At 34.0% G+C, this 13,797-nt stretch overlaps 1 protein-coding gene and 1 pseudogene across 1 annotated transcript; both read left to right on the top strand.

The window, feature by feature from the left end:
• The first annotated feature begins 3,076 nt into the window (after positions 1-3,076).
• Positions 3,077-4,354, top strand: LOC120118989 (lysine-rich arabinogalactan protein 18-like). Its single transcript, XM_039138902.1, has 2 exons — positions 3,077-3,764; positions 4,070-4,354. Exons 1-2 carry the CDS (start codon positions 3,147-3,149, stop codon positions 4,151-4,153), a joined length of 702 nt encoding a protein of 233 aa, XP_038994833.1. The 5' UTR covers positions 3,077-3,146; the 3' UTR covers positions 4,154-4,354.
• A 4,165-nt stretch (positions 4,355-8,519) lies between these two features.
• On the top strand, positions 8,520-13,485 carry LOC120118986 (annotated as a pseudogene).
• The last annotated feature ends 312 nt before the right edge of the window (positions 13,486-13,797 follow it).

Below are 13,797 nucleotides of genomic sequence, written 5' to 3'. Positions count from 1 at the left end.
AGGTGTAAACGAGCCGAGTCGAGCTCGAGTATTGCTGAGTTCGACTCGACTCGAAAACTCTGAAATGAAGCTCGACTCGAAAACTCGCGAGCTTAAAATTTTTAAGCTCGACTCGAACTTGAAGTCCTGAACTGAAGCTCGTGAGCAGCTCGAAAATGCTCGAAATGAAAAAAAAAATCTTAAACTTAATAAGATTGAATCCTCAAACTCAAACTCGAACATGAACCTTAAATACATGAAAGCCTTATTATATTTTTTTAAAAAAATCAACACAAATGTTAATATTATTAATAATTTATTTTAAAAAAATAAAATCTTAATATATTATATTTTCGAGCTACTCACGAGCTTTTCGAGTCGAGTATCAAGTAGCTCGTTTCGGCTCGTTAAGAATTCGAGTCGAGATCGAGTCCATTCGATCTGAGTATTTATCGAGCCTTGACCGAGTCGATCTCGAGTAGCTCACGATCTGTCTCGTCTCATTTACAGCCCTAATTATCGCACCCATTATTTAAATTCATTATATATTAGTTCGGGTCAGCTTTGAGTGTTGACTTGAGATTTAACGGGTCATCATAAGAAAATATATCTTAAGGATAATTTAATAAAATATATTTTTCTTCATCTTATATTCCTTTAATTAAATGATGTATCTTACATTTTTCTAAAAAAAAAGATAATGTAATATTTTTAGTAATGTGTCAAGTAATATCATGTTATAGTGATATTGTTTCTAAATATAATCTTACATTCCGTGAACCAATTAAAAATAATTTTTATCTCAAATTCATCCACGAAACTCAATAATAATAGTTTATATTGTCTGATGGATCTATACATTGGAAGATTAAGTAGATATGTTGGGTTGTTTAAGCTCGACATACATCGGTCTATATCTAACCTAATCATGAACAATCATGGAATCATCAAATACTCAAGATTAATAATAAAGTATCCTACAAGGTTAATGACAAATATAGGGTGTCCCTTCTTTCATTAGACTTAGCTTATAAGCTACCCCAAGTCCCCAACCCATATTAATTGCAAAAAAAAAATTACATTTCTTCAGTCTTTAAACCCTATCGGTATTTCCAAATAATGAAGGAATATTGTTATTTTAATTTCGAACCTTGAATCAAATAAAATAAATAACTTTTATACAACGTTTGTTAGATGTGATTTTTAATATTTTAATAATAAAATAATTTTATCTTCATTTTAAGTAAAACAGAATCTAATATAAAATAAATTAAATACAAACCTAATAGAAAAGATATATAAATTGCCAGATCATCATCCCTTATAAATTTCACCGACTATTGTACGGACCGTAACAGCCTACCCCAAAATTATTGCCGTTACCTGCTCATGTGGCCGCCTCCTATTTGTTTGTCACGTTCCCCAATTTGACCCTACCACACTGCACATCCAGCTGTCTCCATTTACAGCAAACAAAAGAACAAGACCAAAAAAAAAACTAATATATTGGTTTTCCCCGTCATAATTTAGAGCCTGTCAACAGATCACATGCAATAATAAGTTGTCTTCCAAGTGGGTCCCCAGTTCAGACTCCGCCGATCGCCACGTTATGATATTTGTAAAATATTTAACGTTATAAAAGTCGTCAAAAAATGTTTTAATTGAGGTTAAATTATACATATGGTTCCTTTTGTTTTTTATATATCATATTTTAATCATTATTTTTTTAAAACGTAATAGTTTGATCACTTATATTATGGATCTCTTATTTTGATCATTGACCATTAGCACATATTAATTTGATAACTTAACAAGCTAAAAAATAATTAAATTTAAATTTAATCCTTAAATTAAAAATTAGGTGACTCTATTCCCATATGTAATGGAATGAGGGGGAGATAAGATAGTAGGTTGCCCCAACTACAGATTGATAACAACTTCCATGAAAGACCTCCGACAATCAGAATTAATCTTTAAATATCACCCATATTTCACAAGCTGTTGCTAAAAAAAGCCTCGACACCCTATATTTCACCACACCATGCTTTGCCATTTTTGTTTCGCAAGCTGATGTCGAAAAAGCCCTTGACACCCTCTTTTCACCATGTCGTACACCACCGTTCTCCCTTCGGTATCAAAACCAACAACCCCCTCTGCTCGTCATCATCCGACATCCATTGAGCCAAAACCTTGAATTTTAAGGCTATCACATCCCCTTCAACCCTTTTCTATTATACCTCTCCTTATTTACCCTTCCCAACAGTTCAATTGTCGTCCAACTTAGATATGGAGGTTAGCCCGCTGTAATGGTCTTGATAATCTATGGCTGACGATGATGTATGTAGCAACAAGAATGAGGATTAGAATTACAGGATTTTTTTTGGATAAAGAGGTTTAGTTTTTTTTGAAGAGGGTGAATAAAATAAACTTTTAAAAGTTTAAAAGTCGAACTTAAAATCAATTTTTTATTAATGTGACAAGTCATCAAATTAATTAGAGTGAAAATATAATAAATTAGTAACCCGAGAGTTTAAAATATTTTTATTTTTTTTAAATCAGAAATTAAAATAAGACAACTGTTTTTAGCTCGTTAGGTGTGTGCGTTATATCCACAAAATCCACGTTTTAACCCTCGTAACATTTTAATTTTGTTAATTATTACATCAACATTTATATTAAATATTAATGATGACTTACTTGATTAACAATTAAATAATCTGATAAAATTTTGAAATTATGATAAAAAAAATAAAATGAATAACAGTTTAGTTGCCTGACGAATAATTTATCCAAAAATATTATTACAGTTTACACATAAAATGGCAAAATTTGGTACCAAATAGATATATCTATCCTAAGAATTAACACAATTATTACATTAGAAAAATAGGAAAAAATAGTTCAATAGACACAAGGCACATGTAGCCTTGTTTTAATGTTTGATGCTTGTGGTCCCCGGTATCCTTCATCCAACGGCTATATCCGGCCCATGTGATTGGTGGAGTATTATTTTGTTGCGGTCCAGATCTGTATAAACCAATCCGTTTAATCTTGAATGCGATCGTCGCGATTCATTTTCAATTATTTATACTCTCTGTGCCACTTTTTTTCTTCATTATTCACTTCAGTCTCTACACTCAAACAAAGAAAGAAAAATTAAGAGAGAGATGCATCGCGGAAGCGCGTTACTCGTTCTGTTAATTTGCATTGTGGTAGCTGGTGTCGGCGCCCAAGCTCCTGGGGTCGCTCCCACTAAAGCTCCACCGGCAGCGGCTACGCCTGCCACGGCTCCCGCCACTGCTCCAGTGAGTAAACCTGAAACCCCAGCTCCAACCGCTGCTCCTACTTCTCCACCAACTTCTTCACAACCTGCTTCGTCACCACCGGCTGCAGCTCCGGCGAAGTCCGCAACGGCTCCAGCTCCGGTAAAGTCCGCAACGGCTCCATCTCCATCTAAATCTGCTCCGGCTTCTTCACCACCGGCTGCTACACCAGAAAGTTCTCCTCCGGCTCCAGTCCCTGTGAGCTCTCCTCCAGCCAAATCTCCACCCGCCGCTGCACCGACAACTCCTCCGGAGAGCTCCACCTCTCCCCCCGCTGCGGCACCAACCACTGCTGAGGTTCCCGCACCAGCTCCAAGCAAGAGTAAGAGCAAGAAGAAGTCTAAGAAACATCATTCTCCCGCTCCTTCACCTGATCTACTTGGACCTCCAGCTCCACCTACCGGAGCTCCCGGACCTAGCCTCGACGCTTCCTCTCCAGGCCCTTCCGTCGCTGCGGATGAGGTACATTTCACTCTCTTTTCTCACATTTCATTCTGTTTGGCTTATAAGTTATCACACCACAATGCGCTTCACCAGATCTGAAAGTTTAGACTAGCTACACGACGTAATTTTGTAACTGCGACTCAAATCTATACTTAGGTTTCTTCCAATGAAGCTTATAATTTAGAATCTGAACTATGGCTCAAAATGGAGGGTTGATCTCGTTTCGGCTCCAACCAAATGAGTCAACGAAATCATATGATACACGAAGACGATGAATGGTACCTGCAATACTAATTTTGTGTAAATTGATAACAAAATTGCAGAGTGGAGCAGAGGCAATCAAGAGCGCGCAGAATATAATAGGAGGATTGGCGTTGGGATGGGCAGCCAGTGCTTTGATCTTCTAGATCTGGGAGAGATTTAGATTTGATGCTCTGCTTTATTTTATTAATTTATTTCTGAAGTCTCACATGCGATATTACTGTATTCATTTTACTCCATCGGGCTGCTGTGGTTTTACTCTGCCACATTTGCTTTGTGTATTCTTTGTGGAAAGTTTGAGTTTCTTGTAATTTTCATCTCTTTATTTCTATTTGGATCTTGGACCATATTTGTTTTTAGGATATGCTTTTCTTTCTTTTTCATTCCCATTTTGTAATTTTTATTTTCTCATCCATTTCTAATAATTCACAACTAGTTCATTTCCTGCCATTTCTTCTTGGTTCTACGAAAATCCTTTTGCTCTGTTCGGTTCTCGTTATTTTTTTTGTTAGAACATCTAAAGTTTGCCATAATTAAGTACTCTTCTTTTAACCTATAAATTAATTTGTTTTAATGATTTTTCAGTACTTAAATATGCTCAAATTTACATCCTTCTATACATAGTAGCAATGGTTAGAGTTGCAGTGATATCGGAAAGGTGAACATAACTTATCATGTGGGAGACGAGGATGAGAGCGACAATAATTTAGGATTTCTCAACGAGTTTTAACAAATAGCAAACATTTCTTTTCATTGATGCAAAATAAGCCTAACGAGTCTAAGCCCAGTACATCAAATATACAGGCCTTTGTAACAAATTTAGCAAATCAACCTAACAAGTAATCAACTTATTGGTTGGACTAATAAGTTCTTAACCGACCCAAAACTGAAGTTCCGTTACTTACAACTACTTTCTAGTAAGTATAGCCACAAAATTAATACTTTTGATGCGAATAAACTTAACAAAAAAATTTATATATTATTATTTAAAATTTAATATAAAATATTTTGGATCGATAATTTTGGATCAGGTATGGTTCGGGTGGGGTATCGGATCAAATTTGATTATCATGTTCTCATTATAGTTCTCATTATAAACTTTTCATACGATATTAATATAAAATTTTAATAACAAATTTTAACACATATTATAAGATCGTATTTATGTCAAGTTATCGAAGAACAACATTTTCTAATCTATCATCTCGATTTAAGTTACGTTTTTGTCAATAGAGAAAGGTTGAAAAAGAAAGAAATTGATCCTTTTTTTTTTAATGTAAATCAAGCCTTTTTTCACATATTATAATATCGTATTTATGTCAAGTTATTGATTTGTCCTCTAAATGATGGTTTAATTCAAAATATTGAACAATTGAGAATTCAAATTAAGCCTAAATGATAAAATTAACAAATAAGAAGCCATATTTTTACAAGTATATATCAATTATTCTATATATACTTGATTTTTATTAGATTCAACCAATTCAACGTGAATTGACCTGATCTAAAGGTTGACATAAACCGAAAATCAATCGATCTGATATTGACCCGACTTGAAATCTAATCGATCTGGTATTAACTTGACCCAAAAATCAATCGATCCGGTATTAACCCAACCCGATATTGATCTGATCCAAAAATCGATCGATCCAATATTGATCCAAACTGGAAAACAACTGATCCAATAATCACCCAACCCGAAAATTAACTCGACATGATATGATTCACCGTACACCCGAACTAGATCCGAACCAGATCCAATCCGATCCGAACAAAATTAAATCGAATTTAATCTAGACCCAAATTTACCTGACCCGAAATGACTCGATCCAAACCCGATCTGAATGACGTGTTTGCCACCTCTAGTTAACTAACAATTAGTTAATAATTAATATATTTTTTATGTATCAATTTTACATATATTTAATCTATGATGTGTCACATTATTACTTTGAATGATATGATACATGATATATCACCACTTTAGGTGACTTGCCCACCCTCATACATATATTATCAATACTAGAGGTGTTCAAACTATTAAAACGGTCACCGACCGAACCGAATTACCATTAATCAAATTAACCGATTTTTTTCTTTAATCGTTAACCGAACCATTTTTTTTAAAATATTAACCGAACCGAATAAAGTTTGGTTATTTCGGTCGGTTAATCGAATTAACCAATTTTTTGTATAATTTTTCTAATTAAATTAATTTGAATAATAGCAATATTTTTTTAATTTGGGTTAAAATTTAATTAGGTAATAATAATTTAATGAGTATAGTGTGGTTAAAAAGTAATTGAATCTTAATTTTTAATGGATTTTAGCTTAAAATATATATTTAATATATATAATATTTAATAATTTCAGTTATTTCGGTTAATTAACCGATTTTGAACCAAATATAGAAAAAAAATAATCGTTCCCCGATCGAATTAACCAAACTAATTCGATTCGATCAATTAATTCTGTTAAAACAAAAAAATGAACATCCCTAATTAATATAAAGTTTTTGTACGTTGTGTGAGCATAAATAAAATTTTGAGAACACAATAAAAAATATATAATTATCATAAGAAAAATTAGAGTGGGAACATGTTCATCCTCACACAAACGTGGATATGCTAACAGATCTCACATATATTATTATTTAGTAATTATTATTTTTTATTTTATTAATGATTGATGGGTCTAATTGGATGGGATGATGAGCCTTCTAAATAATACTCAAATTTTAAATTATTTGAGTTTAGAGTTGTTATCTCTTGATTGCTCATGTTCAAACATCTCGTATGTCAACGTATAAGTGTTTATTGTCAAATGACTGAAAATCTTTAAATATATATTATCTTATATTCACTCCATATTTATAAAAAAAATATGATATTATGAATTGAATAAATAAACTAAAATAGTACCAACGGGAGTTGATTCAAGTGATAAACAATTTAATGTTGCTTAAGCAAGTTTAGAGTTTAAGTCTATGTATATATAGAAAATTCCGCTAGGAGACTTACCTACCAAAGCCGGATGTGTGACTCTGGTCGATCCAGATTAATAAAGGCAAAGCCTTGAGAACCGGAAGGATAACTAAACATATAAATTAATTAAAATAATCATAAATTTTTATAGTACTTAATAATCATTTAAAGTGAATCTTTATAATATTTAATCTGAACTAATTAATTAGTAGATCAAATATTTATGATTGTAGAAAATATATTTTTATTTTAAATTTATTACGAAACATATAGATATCATAATACAAAATCTTGAAACAAAATGATATTGGCCATATGTCTATGAGCGACTCATGTACACCACTATTTGCTGTCCGTGTAGAACAAAACAGTTATATTTTAAGAAAATTATAATTTTAATAATAAAAATAATTTATTTTTATTTATTAATTTTAATATGCACAATTATTTGATATATTGACACTTAAAATTTGATAACCGGAGTTAAACTATTCTCTTATTCATTTTCTTTAGTTTATTAAATATTTTTTTATTAATATGAAATAAGGACAAGATAATATCAGTTTAAAGATAACTTTCATTCCTATTAACTCAAAGATAAATTTCAACCCTTTGACATTGAATGCTCACAAACCCGGGTCTTCAAGGAATAACAACAATTCCTTTACCACTGAAGTCACTTGGTTCGTGCTTATTTTTGTATTTTTATATATTTATTTTAAAAGAAACTATTAAAGTCAACTAGTAGTTTACTTAAGTTTAAAAGGTTAATGTTCCTTTCGGCCCCTGATTTTGATTTTGATCTTAATATTTTTGTTGTAGTCTGGCCTTTGATTTTAGCTTTCAGTTGTAAGTTGGCTCCTAATTTTGGCATTGAGCTGCAATTTTTCTCCTAACTTTTTTTAAATGCAATTTGACCATTGAATTTAACTTTGATATGCAATTTTTCTCCTAATTATTTTTTTGTATTTTAAAATAATAATTAGAAACCTTTTTATAGATTAAAAATGATCTAAAGTGTCATTATTTATATTTTAAATTATAATATTTTATTAAGGAAAAAATTATATTTAAAAAACTAGGGGATAAATTATAGATGAAAATTAAAGCAAAAGGTCAAATATAACATAATGCTAAAAACAGGGGCCAAAACTGCATATTAAAATCAAAGTAAAGGGTAAACAGTTATATTAACCCAAATTTAAAAGACGGCCCGAGGGAGTGAAAGGTATAGCGTATAGGAACTTGGAAGTGGTCCAAATGGACCCCACAAAGAGAAAAAGAATCATGTACGCCAAAGGCTAACAGACAAATACGTACGTACGATTATGGCAAGCAAAGATGGCACTTGAGCTAACGGTGGCTGGCTAATTGCTAAATCTTATTATTTCCTAATCCATTGTGGTTGCTGAGACGTCACTTCGCTTATCACAAAGTCAAGAGTCTTCCTTTCATATATTCCATCTTTACCAGATACGTTGCAAATTGCAGCTGTTGGTTCTGCCAAATTGCAGAAACAAGTCAAACAACAGTTAACTTGGGGGAAAAACTTGATTTCCATGGATGTTTCCAGTTTACAGAATTGGTACCTCTTTTTTTCTCCTTGTTTCATGTGTTGTTTCTCTTTTGTTTTCCCCTGGTTCTGTTGTATGTTTTTGGGAACATGCGGTTACGGAGTTGACCGGCAAAGGAAACCTGGAGTTTAGAATTTGTGGATATTTGAGGTAATGATTGTGCAAAGTAGTGTTTTCGATTTAGAATAATTTTGGGGTTTAATCATTTTTTTAGGAATGTCATATATAGGGTGTAATGTAATCCAGCTGAAAAAATGTTAACACTCTGAAGTTGAACTAAATAGAGTTGGAGTGAGATTAGGAAGCTTATATAAAGAGATCCGAGATAGATGATGTTGAGCTGTCAGATTGCACCTTGATGGCGTTGAGATACCATGAGTTGGCAGATCAGCGCAAAGGCGGGAATTGATTATGATATGTTCCTCATTGGGGCCGTTTTAAGTGTGCTTCAGTCTTTTTGCCATAACTTTGACTACGAGTGTCAGAATCGCGCATAAGATCTCAATCTGGAAAGCTCTTTTCGACGCGCACGCTGTCCACATTGAACTATGCTCCCTCAAATTCTGCCATTTTTCCCTCCGAATCACTAGATTTAGATATTTTTTACTATTTATGGTAATATTTCGATTGTCAATTAGAAAGTCTTTTTAAATCTGATTTTGGTCGGATTTTTAGCAGATTGTTTATTTTATTTTGAATTTCAATTTAGAGTGATTTTCGGGATTTTGCTATTTTTGGTAAAATTCCGATAAACAGGATTTTTGGCTATAACAGTCCGACTTGTGAACTGATTTTGGACAGTTTTTGATTTTATAATATTTTATTATACTCTAGAGACTTTTTTTCTCTGATGGAACTAGCTTACAGGATAATCGTTATTCTGTCTGGCGTCGTCAGAAGCTCGGTTGAGCTTGTTAGAATTTGACATAGAAGTAGAAAGGGTTTCATTTTTGACATTTGGAAACAAATTTGTGGATTATTCATGAGAATTCTAGAATACTTTTTTTTCTTTCTTTCTTTCAGATGTCGATGTTTTCTCTCTTTTTTTAGCTTAACTGACTTCCATATTGTTTGTGTTTTTTTTGTTGCTAGTTATCTTGATTCCTGTAGGAGGCACGATGTTCCTCCGAATTCCACGGTTCTATCATGGTTTTCAGAGGTCAATTTTCAAGCATTCCTGTTTTCATATGAAACTTTTGGTTATTAGGTGATGAGATTGTCTTTACTGCATTTTATTTATCCTTTTTTCTGTTATCATTCAGGCCAAGCTTCAAAAGTCTTGTCAAGAGAAGTCTAACATTGTGGTTTCTCTAAACCAGTTGAAAAATGATGATATTCCTCCACTGATCGACGTATTTCTAGCTATAGACTCGTCTGATATCGATGCTGTTCACATCCGCCATCATGGACCGACTTCTGTCTTGAATGAAGGACACATATTTTCTTTGATGAATGCATGCTGAGAGTAATTGAACTTAGTAACACATCTCTAAAGGAGGATTTTCTCCGGTCTGTAATACTTTTATCCCTTGCAACAAAGTTTTAATTACTTCCAAGATCAATTACTTGTGATCTTCCGGTTATTGTCTAGCTTGCAATGATGTTTTAGGCTGATATATAAGTGTTACCGATAAGATTGCAAGATGTCTGATGAATATCGTTTTGCCTTTGGTCCGCTTATTATTGGCATTGTATAAACTTCATGTTTTGTGATTACATGTTGTATTCTTGTCCTACTATTTTCTACTGTTATCAACCAATGCTAGTTTCGAAGGATGTTCTTTGTATATGCCATTTGGACAATAACGAAAACTTTATTATTGTTGTGTTCTGCTCAGGGATCTCTTCAATGTTGGTTTACCTTGCTGTGTTTTAAAGTTGAGGTCTAATAATATCCAAAAACTCGACATGGTTGGAAGGTTTATGCGATTGCACACACTGAATTTGGACTTCTGTACTTCACTCACTAGTTTGCAACAAGACTGCTTTTCTTGCATGCCGAGTCTGATTCGTCTATCAATGTGTGAGACGAGAGTTGCTAATCTCTGGACAAAAACCGAAGTTCTAGCAAAACTTCCTTCTTTGTTGGAACTACGGTTCCAAAATTGTTTGTGTTGCAAGGATACTGGACCTTGTCATGTGTCATCTAGTGAGGAAGAAAAGCTCGAGGACAAGGACCGCTCAAATATGATTAATATCCGTTCATACAGTGAGGAAGACTCTTTTGGTACTGTAGATGATACGTTGCAAACTTACGATTCATCGAAAGTTGATGAACCTAAGTTTTTGGGTTACCTTCAAAACCGATTGGAAAATTTACCCGGCATGCTTCATAGTTTATCTGCGGAGCTGAAACTGAAAAATGAGGTAAGAGGACAATATGCTTGCAGTATTTGTCTATAGCGATTAGAGAAGTTTATGTTTCTTTATAATTGTGGTTTATCTAACAGAGTATCCTTTACATGTGCAGAAGCAGGCACCGAAGAATGTTTCCGGCACACTGAAGGAAGATATTTGGCATCATCCTTCACCCATATGCTTTGAGAAACATTATAGGGAGTACATGGTTGCTTCCTTACCTCGTTTAGCTGTTTTAGATACTCTGCCGATCACAGAGAAGGAGAGGGAAACTTCGAAGACCATCGTTTCAGACTTCTATGAGTACTTGCCATACAAACATAACCACAAAAAAAGTGTTGTCAACATTTTGCAGAAGCGTGAAATGGGAGCAAGTGGTATTTACGGTTGGAACTCTTCAAAACTGAAGCAGCCTTATTGTTATGGTAAGAGCCAATGTTTCTTCTCAAGGTCACTTAGTGCTGCTAGATTCGGTTCTTCTACGTGGCCCTTCTTACATCCTGTACCCAGCTTTAGCCATATATCTAAAGGGGAAAATAAGCGGCTTCGTCCGAGGCAATTTGAGTACCATCCTGCCAACTCCAGCCTGATGGCTTTGGGAACTTTAGATGGTGAAATAGTCGTTATCAATCATGAGACTGGGAATCTTGTCGGTTATAATTCATCTGTAGGAATGATTAACAGTGTTCTAGGACTCTGCTGGCTCAAGAAATATCCATCCAAGGTATTTTCTGATTATGTATTTTTTATCTATAGTTCCTAATTATACAAGTGCCCCATTTTTCCAGTCTGAATTAAATTTGTTTCTAAGAAGCATTTTGTATTTTATAGTATAATATTGTGAATATCACTACATAAATGAGTTGAATTAGATAGTAGTTAATCGCTTAATCTTATATTCATTCAAGCAACAACCATGAGCATTATAAAAGAATAGCTTGTTATATATTGAACTGATCTATTTTACTTCTAACTTTAGCCATCACTGATTTTTCTGTGTTGAACAATCAGCTTGTAGCTGGATTCGACAGCGGTTGCTTGAAGTTGTTTGATGTTAATCATATGCTGGCCAGACTAGGAGATGCATCTTGTGGTTCTGATAAAGTTAATTTTGAAGATTTCAAACAATTAACTTCTGTTCATGTCAATGCAACAGACGAGGAATTCCTTGCCAGTGGGTACTCAAAAGGCGTTGCTCTATATGACATTAGCACCGGGAGACGTTTACAAGTGTTTACTAATATGCATCGAGAAGCTATTAATGTCGCTAAATTTGCTCATCACTCTCCTTTTATGTTTGCTACATCTTCATTTGACAAAGATGTGAAGATGTGGGACTTGAGGGAGAGACCCGATAACCCTTGCTATACTGCTTCAAGCTCCCGAGGAAATGTTATGGTTTGATTTTCACCTGATGATCTCTATCTCCTCGTTTCAGCCATTGATAATGAGGTAAATAGTTCTGTCTTAACTGTTGCTTTATACTATAGACTGCACCTATTTGAGAGAACTTGTAATATTTTTCTACGATGATGAGCTTTGTTGTGCTTGAAAAGGATTAAAAGACTAACAAAACCTGTCTGGTTTGTTCATCGGTGGTATTGGGTATTTTATCATTAGTTTCTTAATGGTCTCATTCAGGTTAAGCAACTTTTGGCAGTAGACGGAAGGCTCCATATGAATTTCAACATAACTTCAACTGGAAGTTCTCATAACTATACTCGTTCATATTTCATGAATTGAGGAGATTATATCATTAGTGGCAGTAGCGACGAACATGTTGTTCGCATATGCTGCGCTTAAACGGGAAGGCGACTTAGGGATGTCTATATTGAGGTACATTGTCAAATACCCGTGCTTAAACCCTAAACCACTAATTAGCATCCACAATTTTAATGATCAAACCCCTAGCAACTTCCTTTGACGTGTTAGCAACTGAAGATTCGAGGTATTTCTCGTTAATGTGTAGGGTATGGATTCAGGAAATTCTATCTTTGTGCAGTCCTTAAGGGCTGATCCTTTCAGGGTAAGCCTTTTTCCTTTAATTCCATTCTTCTGCAGATATGATGGATAGCTTTTACAAACCATTTCCTCTGCTTTACAAGCCAACTATTTGTAGTCTTTTAAACATTTTGCTTGAGCCAAATACCTTTCTCTGAAAGTTTGGAATATATATATATATATAAACAGGTCATGAAGGCATTATAGATTGTAAATTAAATTAAATTAGCTACCCTTATTCCCATATGTAATGGGGTAACGGGGAGGTAAGATACTAGGCTGCTCCCAACGCCAGGTTAAGAGCAGCTTCCGTAGGAGACCTCCGAATTATTAAATGCCCTCCGTTGGACTCGTTCCCACGACCCCAAGGTATAGGTTATAAAATGTTATAAAACGTTGAAGCAGTTCATGATGTTATAAAATGTTCTTTGATGAAATCTAACCCTTCTTTCTTTGGAGCAGCCTTTTAACTTCAGTGTCTTGTCGACCTCTATGCGACCCACGTCGAAGCAGGAGATCATCAAGGCATAGGTTTTACATCGCTTTGCTTTCGCAGTAATTGCAATAAAGTTCATCAGGCCAGGTTTGGCTGATTGTTGTGCCCTATTGTAGGTCAATTTGCTTGCCTCTAGTCACTATGCGGATGAAATCTTCCCATGATCAAAGGTATTTGTTCTTACAGTGGTCTTGGAGTTTAATCTTGGTATCTCCATCAAGATATCTATGATTCTATGTATACAAAAAGAGACTTCTGAGTTGACCTCTATGCATATGTTAAGTTTAAAAAGGTGTAAAAGTAAAAAAAAAAAAAAACAAGGTAAACTTTGTATATATATATATATTTTTATCACTGAAGCATGGTTTTATTGAATG

Source organism: Hibiscus syriacus, unplaced genomic scaffold, assembly GCF_006381635.1.
Source record: "Hibiscus syriacus cultivar Baekdansim isolate YM2019G1 unplaced genomic scaffold, ASM638163v2 tig00110330_pilon, whole genome shotgun sequence".
In the NCBI taxonomy this organism is placed as follows: Eukaryota; Viridiplantae; Streptophyta; class Magnoliopsida; order Malvales; family Malvaceae; genus Hibiscus; species Hibiscus syriacus.
The sequence above is the reverse complement of the archived record's forward strand: the minus strand, read 5'-3'. Positions and strand labels throughout refer to the sequence as shown.